This window comes from Monodelphis domestica, chromosome 6 (genome assembly GCF_027887165.1).
Source record: "Monodelphis domestica isolate mMonDom1 chromosome 6, mMonDom1.pri, whole genome shotgun sequence".
In the NCBI taxonomy this organism is placed as follows: Eukaryota; Metazoa; Chordata; class Mammalia; order Didelphimorphia; family Didelphidae; genus Monodelphis; species Monodelphis domestica.
This window is the reverse complement of record NC_077232.1, coordinates 274,298,824-274,315,878: the sequence shown is the minus strand read 5'-3', so window position 1 is coordinate 274,315,878 and position 17,055 is coordinate 274,298,824. Positions and strand designations below refer to the sequence as shown.

At 37.1% G+C, this 17,055-nt stretch overlaps 1 protein-coding gene across 4 annotated transcripts in view; it reads left to right on the top strand.

Moving 5' to 3' along the window:
• Positions 1-17,055, top strand: part of FRAS1 (Fraser extracellular matrix complex subunit 1) — a 637,413-nt gene that overhangs the window by 460,595 nt on the left and 159,763 nt on the right. For all 4 annotated transcript variants that reach the window (XM_056803248.1, XM_016423079.2, XM_007495970.3 and 1 more), the window contains 3 exons: positions 9,433-9,547; positions 10,046-10,183; positions 15,792-15,824. In XM_056803248.1, coding sequence (XP_056659226.1) covers positions 9,433-9,547; positions 10,046-10,183; positions 15,792-15,824 — 286 coding nt within the window. The remainder of the gene's footprint in view (positions 1-9,432; positions 9,548-10,045; positions 10,184-15,791; positions 15,825-17,055) is intronic.

Sequence of the window (17,055 nt, the reverse complement as noted above, 5' to 3'; positions counted from 1 at the left end):
GACTGTATAATTTGAATTCGCTCCTCCGGACTCAATCCCTGCATCCCACTTTTGTTCTCACATTGCATCCTTACATTTTGGAGATGAAGTTTTGAGTAGCTCTACCCTTCTCTTTTCCCATGATTGCAGCTGGAAAAGTTTTTCTTTACTCAGGCTTTTACTTTTGTCCTTTTACTTCTTCTACTTAAAGTGGTTATTAATAAATCTTATAAAATATAATATTTGGAGTTGCATTCTACATGTATGCATATAGACAGATATCTATTTGTGCATATGTATTTATACATGTACATAGTTATTATTGTTGTTAGAGACCACCATTACTTGTTTTTTTAAAAAACCCTTATGTTTTAGAATTAATACTATGTATTGTTTCCACAGCAAAAAGAGTGGTAAGGGCTAGGCAATGGGAGTTAAGTGACTTGTCCAGGGTCACACAGCTAGGAAGTGTCTGAGGCCAGATTTGAACATTTCAAGATCTGGTACTCTATCCACTGAGCCACTTAGCTGCCCCTCCCCATATGTTGATATTAATAAATACTCTGTTAAGATTTTTTTGACCAGCTACAAATCCACATTTCTCTTTCTCTTCTACAAGAATTTGTGACTTGGCCTTACTAAAATCAGGAAGTAATTCACAGCTGCTATCCAAGAGTGTAGCAGAGAACAGTGAGTTACCAGGAAATGAACATAATACTCAGATATTCTGGATATTGTCTTCTCAACATGGAATCCCCAATCTACTATTGCTTGCCTTTTATGCCTCCTGCTGACCCCTGTAAGGAAAGAGGGAGATTGATAGAGAACACACATTCAGGGCTGAGTGATGTTGAGAAGAATAAAGATAGAAAGATGGAGACTAATTAACAAAGGGAGGAAAAAAACAAGAGAGGAAACCTAAACCAGTTCTGGGAGACAGTCTAGAATGGATACAAGATATATCACTGTTTTCCCTTTTTATTTGTCATGAAGGAACTGTGGGAAAATAAGCATTTTTCTGTGCTGTTAATGGAGCTATAAATGAATCCAAAGGATTTGGAATTATCCATGAAATATTTACTACACAGTACATGCCCCTTGATCCCAAAGAGATCAGAAAAAGAGGAAAAGATTTTATATGTACAGAAATATTTATAGCAGCTCTTTGGGTGGTGTCAAAGAACTGGAAACTCAGGGGATGCCCATCAGTTTGAGAATGGATGAACAAATGATGGCACGTGAATGTGATGGAACAGGATTGAGCTATAAAAAATAAAGGGAAAAAAAGATATGTTCAGTGAGGCATACAGAGTGAAGAGAGAAGAACCAACATTGTAGTTGAGTTGTATTTCAATCATATCTGACTCTTTGTGACCTTATTTGGAGTTTTCTTGGCAAAGATACTGAAGTCTTTTGACATTTTCTTCTCCAGCTCCTTTTCTAAATGAGGAAACGGAGTCAAGCAGAGTTAAATTACTTGCTCAGGGCCACTCATTTAGTAAGTCATTCAGGCCAGATTTGAATTTGGGAAGATGAGTCTTCCTAACTTCAGACTATCAGACTGATAAAAATGAACCATTTTGGAAGACTTAAAACTTAATTACTCTGATCACTTAAATGAATCCTATTGTGGTATAAAGACAACAAATATAAGAGATTCAGAGAAACCTTGAAAAAAATGCTTCAGGAATTGAAGAGCTAGCTGGATTGCTTTGAGGAAATTGTAGCACTTCTCTAACAAGCCCAAGGTTTTTGTGAATGTATGCCCTGTCTTTCAACTACTAATATTTTACCAGCATTATTATATGAGGAGACATAGAAAATAGTTTTTCCAAAATTCTTATAAATGAGGGTAATAGAACAATGGAAAGCTGCATGGCCAATATGAACAGTTTCAGACATATAATCAGTGCAAAACTCCAAAGACCTGAGAAAAAAGAGTTATCAAGAAGTTGTATAATAGCAAGAGATCAGGAAGAACAAGTGGATGATTAAAATGTGTCCCCATTACCAAAGTGATGTCAGTGATGAACTTTGTTCATTCAAAATGGCTGGACCCCCTTTAGTAGTTCTGGGAACTCACAGATAAGAGTTATGTTGTGTTGTTGAGATTTCTACCATGGGAAGAAATTCCCTAAGCAATGAGCTCAAAGTTTGATTGAGTACTATAGGAATAATCATGACTAACACATATAGTGTCTACTGTATGCCAGGCACTGGACAAAGCACTTTACGGTTATTATCGCATTTGATCTTCACAACACCTGGAGGAGAGGTGCTATTATTATATTTCTATAGATGGGAAAATGGAGGCAGGCAGAGGTTAAGTGATTTGTCCAAGGTCACATAGCATCTGAGAACAGATTTGAACTTCGGGTCTTCCTGACTCCAGGCCCTTCAATCTATCCTCTATGCCACCTACTTATATACAAGACCTCTATGTTTTGACAGAGACTAGTTAAACACAAGCAACACTAAAAGCTGCCAAATAGATTTGGTAGAGCAATTTATCCTGATCCTGGAGAATGAGCAGTGAACCATACCTCCCTTCTCTCTCTCTCTCTCTCCCTTTTTCCCTCTCTCCTAATCTCTCTCTCTCTCCCTCTCTCCTTCTCTCCCTCTTTCCCTCTCTCTCTCTCCCCGACACTGTACCTGGATAGCTGCTGGCTTTGCTCAATCCTTCTTTTCTTTCTGTATAAGGGAAAGTTCAGTGGTGAGAGTGAGTTGGGGAAACCAAGGATATAGCCAGTATTTTGGAATATGACAATAGTGTAAAATTAAAAAAAGAAATGTCAATTCAGGACTCAGTTCTTCTCCTCTGCCTGTCAGGGCTGAAAGAATCAGGCCAGAGCCAAGTCATTCTACTCCCCTTTATAATAAGAAGGAAGCATCTTTTAATAACCTTTGACTCTTGGGTGCATTAAGTCATGACACTGCATTTAGGCTCCTTTCTTCCCTAACAACTTGGAATCCAAACCCTTCTGAGGGATCCTTTTTTAGGCTTGAAGGCCCCCTAATGTCTAATGTCTTCATCCCTTCCTGGTATCTACACTGACCCTTCCACATTCCATGCCAGGCAGGGTCAGATCATTATGCTCCCAGGGCATAAGGGATGGATGAGATCAGAAAAATACCTGCTGTCTTTGAAGAGAAAGCTTTCCTTCTGATCTGATTCTCCTGGCCTGGACTAGTATCACCATTTGCTCTTTTAGCAGATGCTGACTCATGTTAAGCCCTGGAGCACATGGAGTTCTTGCTAATGATAATGCTGCCTCACTAAGTGTAGGAGCTGGACGCCTTCCGGCAGGATACACATTTAGTTGGTGCCCCCATATTTGTTCATAATTGAACTCCAAGCTTGCAGGCTTGAACCACAACAAAGAAAAGAACCAACACTGCAGAAATGATGGGTTTTGTACAAGACAGAGACAAGAGGGGAAAAAAGTAGAGGGTTTTTAATGAATAGGTGGCATTGACATTCACACTGTAAATAATAATATAAAGAAATCATAATTCATCAGCATGATAAAGTCCATAATTTGTCGTTCTGCCTAGAGAAACTTGGGAGAGAATTTTTGTACATTTTAATATATATACAAACACACATACATTTTTTTATACACACACAATGACAATAAACAAGATGATTTGGGGTTTAAAAGAGACTAGATTGGGAGCCAGAGGATTTGGGTTCCTTTCTCAAATCTTGCCAGGCCTTTGAAGTCACTTCCCATGACTGTGCAAATGAAATATATGTGTCCAAGTATACAGACTGACTAAGGTTTGTTTATTTTTGAACCAACATCTTTCATTTTCTAGTTAAAATATATACTCTTTATTCATCTATGGAATATTATTCTATATATTTATAATTTGTATGTTATTAAATGTAAAATCATATTTGTTAGTAGTTTTACTTATCTCATAGTTGATTAACATTGTTTCAACCTCTACTTTAAAATGTTTTCCATTAGTTTTGTCATATTGGTTGAATATATTTTGGAGTTACTCTACTTTTGTTTATACACAGTATATTTACACACACATGCACAGATTGTTTAGAGACAGTGCAGTTAGAGCACCACCTTGGTATTCAGGAGGACTTCAATTCAAGTCCTATCACTGATCCATGCCAGTTATACAATCTTGGGCATTTCACTTAAACTCTCTCCACCCCAGTCAACTCTCCAAGGACAAATTCTTAGCCCTTTTTTTTTGTCATTGATCTTTTTGACAATTTGACAAAGGCTGTGGATTACTTCCAAGCATAGTTTTTTGTTTTTTTAGATTGAAGGAAATGCTAAATTTCTCTTAGTGACAATAAAGACGTAACTTTTTTGCCATCCAAGTTCATGGACTCATGAACTTAGTGCTGTTTCTGACATATAGTAGATGCTTAATAAATGTTTATTGACTGATTGTTTTATTAATTAATGGACCCCATGAAATTGATCCACAAACCCATTATCTATGGACCCTTAAGATAAGAATATTTTATAAGGTTTAGAATAGTTGATGACTTAAAATTGATAAAGGTAGTTTTCTCACTGGCAGTTCCCTGCCATATGCAGTCACAGGTCTGTACCATCATTCATAGTGTATACATAGAGAGCTTGTTAATAAGATTCTTACCTTTTAAAACTCTGGGAGTGTTAGGAATCTAGAATGGCACATGCCTAAGAAGTTAGAAGGATAGTGGGGTCCTCTGCAGTAATAGGGGAATTTAGAAGAAAGTTGAGTTTTAGAAGAATGATTATGTGTTCTTTTAAAAAAAAAAAATCCCTTACCTTCCGTCTTAGAATCAATACTGCGTATTAGTTCCAAGGCAGAAGAGGTTTTCTTGTTCCCATTTTTTAGGTGAGGAAACAAACTCAGATTTAGTGACTTGCCATTTTATCACAGGATCCATGCCCATACCCCTCTGATTCTTAAATGGTCCCATATTCTCTTTGCCATGCCCTACAGTCTTACTTGGGTTTTTAACTGAGGGCATTTCAGGCTTTTAGTTATTTAGTCTCAAAGGTAGCCCCAGGAATAGCTGAAGCTGCTGGAGTAGGTGCTTCATTGAATATTTGATAGCTAGTTAAAGCCATATACATGGATTTTTAAGTTTGTTTTTGTAACTTGAGGGCTTTTGTGATGAGGGACTAGCTACCCTTTGTTGATTTTGCTAGATCATTACATTCCAACCTGAAATATGATCCTTTACTAATGGGAATTTGTTCTAACCTGCAAAAGATGTTTCTTTCAGGGATAAGTGTGCCTTAGGGGCAGTTCCAAAGCAGCTGGAGCATTCATTCTCCTCTGCAGTCCCTCTCCTTTTTTAGTAAGACTGAGCCTAGTTTAATCCTTTCTAAAATGGGCAAATTCCTTTTAAATGAAGTTGGCCTTTAAAGGGAAGAGGAACCTTCTGGCTCATTGATAACAATGAGATTAGAAAATTTTGGAGTAGTCGCTACCACCTCTCCCCTCAAGGCAGTTTGAGTGGCTGAAGAGAGAACCCATTTATTGGCTAGTCTTATTTATTTTTCTCAGTTAATTTGTAATTCCCCCTACCCCCAACCCCACCCCATCCCTACTGCTACTTCCTCTATCAGTATTAAAACTGGCTACTAGAGCTCAAAATTTCATGAAGGGGAGGGTGGGGAGAGTTGAGCTGAAAAGAGTAAAGAAACTGTAGAGTCTGGCAGTGGGGTTAAGTGACTTCCCCAGGTCTTACCAGTAGGAAGTGTCTGAGGCCAGAGGAAACTGCTTTTGATGAAGGTTCATATGTCTAGCTAATGGCAGAGAGGATTGGAACCCAGATTTCTCGAGTGTTGTAATAATTAAAATTTTGGAGTTGACAAATATAAGAATTAAAAAAAATTATGGTCACCATTTATATAACTAACTCTTAAGTCACGAGGCTGTTAGCAGATTTAGTAGCTTTATTACATCAGGATAGAGATAGTAAAGAGGGGAAATGTAGGAAGGTGATAGGGGAATTGTCTAGCTTACCACTGTCTGCTCTGAAGAAATCTAGCTCAATCCTGGACAGTTCCAATCTCCAGCCAGAGGAAGCAGGAGAGTCTCAGTCTCCAAAACAGAAGTCCTCCAATGCAGAAAATCTTCCAGCACAGGAACACCAATGCAGAAGAAGTGCCACACAGAAGAATCCAATGCAGAGACACTAACACAGAAGTCCTTCCTCAACAAAAACCACCAGTGCAGCAGAAGAAGATCCTCAACAGGAGCCACCAGCACAGAAGAAATAGAAGTCCTTCCTCAGCAAAAGCCACTATTGCAGCTGAAACAAAAGAAGTGACCCAGGATGCTCTTGGCTGGGTTTTATAAGCAGTTTTCTCCACGTCACTTCCTGCCTCTCTGCTTCTTTCTCCTTCCTTTCACTATCTATGAAATCTCAGGAACCAATCAAAGTCTCTCAATTTGCCTAGCACTGCCCAGGGATCAGTGTCTGTGTGATCCACCTCCCATCCTCTGAGGGTGTGAACTCTTATCAAAAGGATTCATAAGTTTCTGACTGATTGAGTTAAAAGGGTGGAGCACTCCAAGTATTTGATTAAATTAAGATAAAAAATTCTGTTCACAGTGCCTAATCTAAGAGTTGCCCCTTAACTCAAATCCTTCCTTTTCCTTAACAATCATTGTGTTAATAGATTGTACATATATATATATATAGGTTGTCAGGGGAGCTAAATTTTCTGGACAGGGATGACAATATGTAATTTTTTTTGAAAATTTTATTAGCCAATTTAGAACATTATTCCTTGATTTACAAGAATCATATTATTTTCCTCCCCTTCCCCACACCTTCTCATAGCCTACACACAATTCCACTGGGATTTATATGTGTCCCTGATCAGAACCTAATTCCATGTTGTTGATGTTTGCACTAGGATGTTCATTTAGGGTCTATATCCCCAATCATATCCCCATCAACCCATGTAATCAAGCAGTTGTTTTTCTTCTGTGTTTCTACTCCCACAGATTTTCCTCTGAACATGTGGATAATGTTTTTTTCTTGTAAATCCCTTTGAGTTGTTCAGGATCACTGCATTGCCACTAATGGAGAAGTCCATTACATTAGATTGTATCACAGTGTATCAGTCTCTGGGCACAATGTTCTCCTGGTTCTGCTCCTTTCACTCTGCATCAATTCCTGGTGGTTGTTCCAGTTCACATGGAATTCCTTCAATTCATTGTTCCTTTGAGCACAATAGTATTCCATCACCAACATATACCACAATTTGTTCAGCCATTCCCCAATTGAAGGGCATCCTCTCATTTTCCAATTTTTTGCCACCATAAAGAGTGCAGCTATAAATATTCTTGTACAAGTCTTTTTCCTTATTATCTCTTTGGGGTAGAAGCCCAGCAGTGCTATGGCTGGATCAAAGGGCAGGCAGTCTTTTAATGCCCTTTGGGCATAGTTCCAAATTGCCCTCCAGAATGCTTGGATAAATTCACAACTCTATCAGCAATGCTTTAATGTCCCAACTTTGCCACAAGGGATGACAATATTTAACTACTTTAAAATTTTAAAATATGTGGAGGGGGATGTGAAAGGACTGGAGATGAGGAAAAAATCTGGCTAGAATCCCTTAATTGTTGAAGTGCAGTTAAATAGTGAGCATGGTTTTGTAGTTAAGGGAAGTTTGCCTAATTTTCACAATAAAACCACAAGTTTTTCAGTTTTCCAGTAGAAAAGCTGGAAGAGAGAAGGGGGTAGAGTAGTAGTATAAATGAAGAAAGAAAGGAAGAATGAAAGCAAAAAGGAAGAAAAGAAAGAAAATGAAAGGAAGGAATAAAATGCATTTTAGTAAAACATGAAAAAATATACAAAAGAGTAATCAAAAGGATAATAACAGTAATAATGATAATAGCCAGCATTCGTATAGTACCTACTATGTGCCAAGCACTGTGTTAAGTGCTTTATAAATATTATTGTATTTGATCTTCCCAGCAACTCTGTGAAGTAGGTACTGTTATTATCCATATTTTATAGCTATAAAAATTGAGTCAAACAGATTAAGTAATTTGATCAAGATGATACATATAGGAAGTGTCTGAGGCCAGATTTGAAATGAAGACTTTCAGACTCTAGGACCACTGTTCTATTCACTGCTATACATTTATGCTTCCGGGGAAATAGACTAGTAGGGCAATATTTATACTATTAAACTTAACAAATCTTTATGTAATAAATACATAATCTTGATTTGATAAATTTCATATACAACCTTTCCCCCTTCTTCTTTGTGTATGGAAATGTTTATCTTTATTGATGTTTGCCAAGTTTGTAATTTTGAAAAAGAAAGAAAACTAGAAGGAATACCATCCAACAATCAGTCGTCATAAAGCAGAGTTCTCAGAAACAACCAAAACCTAGTAATAGTTGAGTTGTCTTCATCCACTGCAAAGGCTTATTTATACACTGCTTAGCAGTCTCAGTTCTATGTAGCTAATAGCTGATCAAAAATATGCCTCCCCAGAATGGGCACCAAAGGACAAAGCCATGGCAAAATTGTGACTGTTCATTTATATTCCTATTAACTGGAATCTATCAACGATTTGTGAACAAGAAGTGCAATAAAATCCATCATTGTGGAAATTGACGACTTGAAAAATACGTGGCCTGGCCATGAAGTGAAAAAGGAAAGTTAAATATTAGCACTTGAGATTTTAACAGAATCAGAACAAGCACATTGGGCAGCTACTTGAAGGAGAATTTGTGGGAAAATATGGGTGTGAATTATGTAAAATTAGGAGAGGATGTAATTGGCATTAAGGGAAGCAGTGGGTGTGCTCACTGTTTAAAAACCAAGAACTTTTGGAGGCAGAGAGGTGGCTCAGTGGATTGAGAACTAGGGCTAGAAACAGGAAGTCCTGGGTTCAAATCTAGATTCAGACATTTCTGACCTGGGTGACCCTGGAGTCACTTGACCCCCATTGCCTAGCCCTTACCACTCTACTGTGCTGGAATACTTAGTATTGATTCTAAAATAGAAGCTAATGGTTTAAAAATAAAAAGCATAAAGTCAACTGGTAAGCAAATAAATTAGCCAGTAGCTTAATGTCCTCATTATAGCCAATGTACAAGTGTTCCTCAAACTACCTACTGTGTTCTAGGAACTGACAAAAAATCACCCAGGATGAGGTTTGTGATATATCAAGAGTGCTGGACTTGGAGTTAGAAAGCTCTAGGTTCCAATACACTTATCTGTGTGATCCTGGACAAGTCACTTAACCTCAGTTTTCCTCAGTTTCCTCCTCTGTAAAATCAGTATAATCATAGCATCTACTTCCTAGGGTTCTTGGGAGGATCAAATGAAAGTGCTTGACATAGTACCTGGCATATAATGGGCAATGGATAAATTTTTATTCCCTTCCCTTGTTTCTTCTCCTTGCTTTGATTTTCAACAAAATTTGTGTTTTCTTTGCACTGTGATTTAGGCTCAGGAGGATCGACTGAGTGTGATACAGCCTCATCACCTTTCTTTTGTTGACTCCAAGAGTCCAAGTGGAAAGATCACATACAATATCACTGCCCCATTGCTTCCCAGTCAAGGTAAGTGATGCAGACTTGGTCCACAGAATCCCATAGGGTCTGGGCTCTTACCTAACTTCTAGGCTGCTAGGCTCTTACCTAACATCTCTCAAAAGCTCCATGTTATCATCTAAAGCATGAGCTTGTACAATACACACAAAAACTTGTATCTGGTTATCTTGTTCTCAATTTCTGCTAAAAGGGTCAATAGCTAACTTTTTGTAAGGAGAAGAATGCAGATAGGGGTGTGATAGGGCTCCTCCTCTGTAATAAGGCTGTAGCTTCCCCTGAAGAGAGCTGCTCTTCTTCTGCTCATGTTCAGGGCTTCCTGGGCAGGGTTTCAAGTCCAGAAGAGAGTTCTGCTTCTGATAGGCAGTCTCTGTGACCCTACATACTTCATCAGGGAATCAAGGTTGTTAGTCTTGCCAGGGATGGCTCCGGGTCACTTACAAGGGGACGATAGGCTTCTCACAGAGTGACAGAATGGATGGTGATGCTGCCTTGTATGCTCTCTTTCAGGGATAATCGAACACAAAGACAGGCCTCATTTCCCCATTCAGCATTTCACACAGGCAGATGTTAACCAAGGAAAAATTGTGTATCGGCCTCCCCCTGCAGCACCCCATCTCCAAGAGATCACGGCATTCTCCTTTGCTGGTAACATACACTGTAAAAATTAAATTAGTTTCTAGTAATAAAAGTATTATATTTTTTGAGGTTTATTAAAGATTATTAGAAATCAAGGATACAAGAAATACAAGGATGTGCCTAGGCTAATCAGCCCATTCACAGCCTACTTACTACGTGTTGCAATTTCTGAGTACGGGAAAAGAGGGGAAGAGGTAGGCATTACAGCCAGTTTAAATACAGGTGGAGACTCGGGTGAGATTATAGGGAATTCTGGAAAATACCAAGGACTTCTGGGGATTGAAGTCTCCATTTTTACAAAACAGCTATAAAATGGGGATGATAGTACAACCTATTTTGCAGGATTGTGGTGAGGATCAAATGGGACGATATTTGTGAAGCCCTGGCACATAGGAGGTGCTTGTTTCTTTCTTTTCTCCTATGCTGTGCTCAAAAGATGTCATTCTGGTATGAGTGAAAATTTCATGTAAGATATGAAACTAACCTATCGACTCCTTGATGTTGTCTGTTCACTGAAGGACTTGAGGCAAATAAAACTTGAATTTAGGAAAGGAAATAAATAAAAACAAAGAAAAGAAAGTTTTCAGTTGGTTCATTTTTCCTGTTTATATCTTATTCTGGAGTAGTTTGACATAAAAATCAGTGTGTGCATCTCTTCTTGAATCCAGAGGACTTTGACCTAACTTCATGAAATGCCCTAGTAGTATTCTGTCCTCCCCCTGGTGTCATGAGTATAGCTGCTGACCACAAGGTAGGAATTATGAGTTGAGTTCTGTGATTTGGGGCAAAACAAACTTTACAATCCTGCTTTTTTGTGGTCTTTACAAACATGAAAAGTTTCTTCCACCTGGTGAGAGAATCTGTCTATGTGACCCTGGGTAAATAATTTATTGTTCCTAGACCTTGAGTCTCAAAGTCTAAATTTCACAGGAAGAGCCAAACAGTACTGTTACTTGGAGTTTCCTCAACAAGAATTATATGTAATAAAACAAACAAGCAAAATTTTAAAAAAAAAGGCATTTCATATAATAGTGAAATCATAGGTATAGCTAACATAAATATCATAACCGCCATTAGAAACTTCAATCTTAAACCCAGATTAGAAAAAAGAAGGCTGAAATTGAGATGTCACAAATTTCAAGAGGGAAAACTAGAAGAACCTAAAGTGACTGAAAATTTTGCTTTTAGTACAAATTCCAGAAGATCTACCTGGTAATGGAATGGATGGGAAAAACATGATACCTGTGGCTTGAATACTTTTGAAAAGGAGATGGGCCTACTTAGAATTAAGTTTTGAAAAGCCTTTTCCAAGTTTGACCATAGGAATCTGTCTCAACAAAAACAGATTATTTCCCTACTGAAATGATAGTGAATGAACACATCCTTTCACATTTGACATATTATTTGACAAACATTTCAGGTTTGCACATAGCAAGACATGCTGTTCTGTTGCCATTTTAAGGACCAGAGGATAAAATAAGCTATTAAGAACTTTTCCCAAGGGCAAACATCAAACACCATCACAGAAAAATCTCTTTGAGAAAACTATTGAAGAATTGTGGAAAAAAAATGGAAAATTACATCAATATCTAGTTAGTAGAAGAATGCTTGAACATCATATTGTCTGATTAAAGGCAGCACAGGTGAAATTCACAGAATGAGATCTAGAAAACAAACAATTCTTGATACAATTAAAAGTGATAGCTAAAAGATGTAAGAAGTCAAATCGGCACAGGAACATAATTCAACATCAGTCAAAACTATACTATATATGTTTTAGAAATAAAAGCAACAGAAGAGAAAGAGAAGCTCCAAAGAACCTAGTGGAAAATTTGGGGTTGCTTATGAGCTTGAAAGAAAAGAAATCTAACATAATAAAAGCACAAATTGATTGAAAAGAGACACAGGAGACCTTTGTACAGTTAGTATAATGAACAACGCAATTGGTATATCCAGGGAGATGACTCTACTAGCTTCTCCAGATGAGATCAGTTTCCTCTTTGTTGCAAGCCTGATCCCATTTTTTTAAACAAAAAATATCACTTATTTATTATAAAAAGGTGAGAGCATCAGTGACTCCCTCCAAATGTAGGTCAACTGAATGCTTTCATACCTTATTTCAAGTGTTCTAGGATATCACTCAACCAATCTCTAAACATAAGAAAACAGTAAATTGTTTGAGAAACAAAAAAGAGATAACAAAATGTTCCAGGTGTGTGAAGAGCAACACATTGATTCCATGATTATTGAACTAGCTACCAGAAACTAAGTGACATTTATACTGACCTTATTGAGTGTCACAAAGCCTTTGATTCATTTCCATATTCATGGCTTAGTCAGCTGAGCAAATATATAAAATAGAAGTGAACACAATGGGAAAATTAGTGTATTTGATGCCCACTGTTCTCTATTGAAAATAAGCCACCAGTATACTAATGTCAAGAATAATTGTTATAAAGCATGACATCTTTCAGAGAGGAAGTTTAAGCCCACTGTGGTTCTGAAGCCTAGTATTAAATCCATTAACATCATTCATGAATAGGACTGAATATGACTTTCAAGTCAAAAAAAGAAGTCCTACCAAAATACTAGATGAATTGTTTCATATACATGAATGACATTGGATCATAATTCAACTGAAAAGCACATTAAACACTTCTTACATCTTTGGGGAATTTTCTCTAATGTTTTCAAAATATCATTTAGACTAAATAAGTGTACAGTTCTTAATGATTCCCAAAAAAGACTAGAAATGGAAGGATTTGTGTTTAAATATGAACCAGTAAATGAAGGGGATACTTAAAAATACTCATGGTCTTCTTCAGGCAAGACACACTGAATATAAGGCTGTTGTGTTTGTTAATATACTAACTGGAATGCTAAAGTCAAGACCTAATGAGAGAAACATATTTAGAGCAATTAATACCTACCTAAAGCCAGTCTTAACATATATTCTTGGCTCAATGAAACGTACAACATTGGATGCAAAAGGCATCCAAACAAAAGAACCAAAAGCAGCCCAACTCCTACAGTGTTGTTTTTAATTCAATTAAATGTTTTAAAACTCAAATCCTTGTAACAAATATGCATAGTTAAAACAAATTGCCACATTGGCCAGGACCAAAAGAAATGAATTTCATCCTATACCTTGCATTCTTCACTGAGGTAAAACCCAAGTTTATATAAATCGTTTTATAATAAAACAAATTGAATTTCCCCCAAATAATGTAAAGCTCAACAACAGTTCTATGTATTAGATTTGTTGACTATTTTAGAAAGTGGTTTATTTCCACATAGAGTCTATGAAATGGCAATGATCCCAGGGCAGAATCCAAAGGTACTCAATGCGTGACATCTACATGAATTAAATCAGCAGTATGTTTGTAAAGAAGTAACAGACAAACAATGGAGCTCTGCAGATTTGTTTCTAGAATTGGAGAGGCTTATGATAATGATTCAGGACCAGGTCATTGTCACCAGAAATGACCAAAAAGTATTAAATATCAATACTGATAATCCAAAGAAGTTAATGGAACCAGGAAAAATACTCCTTAGGATTGCAAAAATTTAGTATCTATCAAATATTTAGCAAGCCATGACTTGGTGGTGAGACATGCCACAAAAACTCTTGTTTATCAATTTACAGATGACAAATGTCTGCATATTACAAATACAAATCCTCAAATATCCTTGAGAATGCAGCAAATAAATCAAACTGGAATGGAACATCATTACAGAAAGGTGTATTGCCCATAATTATTCAGGAATATCATTGATCCATAAAAATTTAAGAATAAAATTTTGAATATATGTCACCATAACAAGTCAGTTCAATTTAGTAAACATTTAGTTGATATTTACTAGGTGCCAGGCACTGTGCCAAGCACTAGGAATACCAAAAAAAAGGCAATCTTCACCTCCAAAGAACTCTCAATCTAATGGAGGAAGACATATAAAGGAAGCTGGAAAGAAGATGGGGAAAATGATGGGATACTAGATGCAGGGTCAAGTTAGATATTCCATGGAGATCAAACCAAGCAGAGCCCCAGATGGAAAGGGAAGAGTACAAATATATGCAAGCTATAGAGTATGAAAAGATTTCAAAATATAGAGATCTAGAATAGGTGATCAAAGTCAAGTGGGAAAAAGCTGAAGTACAGATTATGCCTTTTGTACAGTCTTCGATGGGGTGGGTCGAGGGGGCTGCATGGAGTATGTTTCCCATAACTTGAGTTCAAATTCAGCCTCAGATACTTCCTCACTGTGTGTTACTGAGCAAGTCACTCCAATTCAGCCTATTATCTTGGTTTCCTCAAATATATAATGTAGTTCATAATAGCACCCAACTCCCAGAGTTGTGAGGTTTAAGTGAAATAATATTTGTAAAGTATCTAGCACAATGTCCAGTATATAGGTGCTTCATAAATACTTATTCCCTCCTCTGTAAGCCTACAGAGGATGAGCATATTTTTCTTTAGGTCTAAAAAGTAGTGATTATATCTACATAGGCCAGAATAAATATAACATTCAATATGAAAGAACAGTATGATAGAGACTCATCTTCAGAATCTCACTGTCTGAGCCTCATGTGAAAAAGAGGAAAAAATGAGAAAACAATAACTGGCATTTATACAATACTTTTAAGTTCTCAATGGGCTTCGTATGCGTTTTCTCACTAAGTCTCAATATACCTGAGCATTATCCCAGGATAATTAAATTGTTTTCTTGGTTCCACTCATGCCACTGTTTCAGTTCATACAAGTTTTTCTAAGTTTCCCTGAAATAGTCTCCTTTGTCATTTTCTTTTATTCCTTTTTGATCTTATCTTAGCTGGATGGCACGGCCTGGAGTCAGAAAGACAGTTATTAAGGGGTTGAACCTAGGACTTGCTGACTCAGTCTAGCACTCTTCCTATTTATTATTCCATGCAATATCTCAGAGACAAGAATCTTAGTTTACCTTAGGAGTAGATGGCATGTGCTAAATCTCCTCTTACTAATTTAGTGCTTAAATCAATTTCTCAGGCATCATTCAGTTCCCCAGTGAAACCAGCCTATCAGAATGCCTTGTACATTAATATATGTCATCTCCAGTATTCACTGGTTTGTGAGATTTTATGTACTGATAAAATGGGAGTTCAAAAGAATGTGCTGTAAATCACTGTAACTGCCATGTTCTATCTGGCATGGGATTTTTTGGTGTTGTTTATAATACAGTGTTAGAGTTAAATTTAGTATACTATTGAAGGACCTTATTACTTTCCTTAGAGTAGGACAAGGGACAGCTAAGTGGCACAGTGGATAGAGCACTGGGCTTAGAATTAGGAAGAAAACTTCTTGAGTTCAAATCTGGGCTCAGATACTTACTAGCTCTGGACAAAACACTTAACTGCTTACCTCAGTTTCCTCATCTGTAAAATGAATTAGATAAGGGCATGGCAAACCACTCTAGTATCTTTGCCAAGAAAACCACAAAGGGAACACAAAAAATCAAGCACGACTTCAATGACTGAGAATCAGGATAATTTTAGGATCTATCCCCAAACCTCAATTTGATCCATATCTCTCCCTTGTCAGCAGTGATGCCAACCCTTACAACCATGTCCTTATTCTTTCAGGTCTTCCAGAATCCGTGAACTTCCGCTTCACAGGTACAACAGCCACTTCTGTTTTTGTTAGACAATGTTTTACCATTTTGTTTTTTACCTGTTCCCTGTTACTTCTTTTTCTCCTCAGGCTCCATTTAATCATTTTTCTAGGGCTTTCATAAAGGCAAAATAGGAACTACATCTTTTGAAGTAGATATCTGATGGTTTAAATTAATATGCATGGAAGGAAGTAAACCAACCTAAGAACCCAGGAGTCTATTTTGTTTATGACCGATTTTTGCTGGTTTTCAACAGCAAAAAATTTTATAATCAGCTTCACCTAACCAATAATTTGTAGTTTTATTCTTTAAGATTCATGAGGCATGCAAAAATTCTCTTTGGCCCAATGGTTTTGCATTGAACTCTGCCCTATTTATTATGATCACCTCATGCTGACTAAGCACTCCTGAACCTACTTATCCATATCTTAGAGCAAAGGCAAGGGAAATTGTTTCTGCAGCAAATTTGATTCCCACATAGACATAGATTCTCATGATGAAACAAAGAAGGAGGATAAAGTCAACCTAATTTAGGCTGATGATCAGTCCAACCCTGATGTCTCTATCAGGTCTCCTATTATATAACACTTATTTCTGCAGCAGAGTAAGCTGTTGCTTATACAAGTCAAAAACAATGTGATACCATCTACAAAGTCTGATATTGGCAATAACTTGGGGAGACACATACACTAGTTCATTATGGTGCCATTGTATTTGGATCTGTCTCTAGAGAACAGTCTGAATATCAGAGATACAAACTGTCAAAATTATTCATTTCTTTGCCCCAGAAATCCACCTTTGGTGAATGTACAACAAAGAGGCATCTAAAGAAAAACAGTTAAAGTCATTTATATAAAGATGTTCATAATAGCCCAGAAGCCCAACAACATGGGGATATTTAAGCAAACTATGATATATATTAGTGCACTACAAATAACTTTTTTGCCAATGATCTATATGAGAGCTTTATTGATACCTGGAAAATGCATGTGAAATACAAATATGTGTCTGTTTGTGTAGTCTAAAACCATGACTTCATTATTGTAAGAAACTGCCAAAGAAGAAATTCTCTCTACCAATGTGGATGAGACCTTGCTTCCATGGTACTGAGAGGTTACATGACTTAAATGCCCATTGTCTCAGGACCAGGATGTGTCAGAGAAGGAAATTAACCTCAGATCTCCATAACTCTGGAGCTGGTTCTTTTTCCTTATGAAAAGGTGTAAAGTTAAACA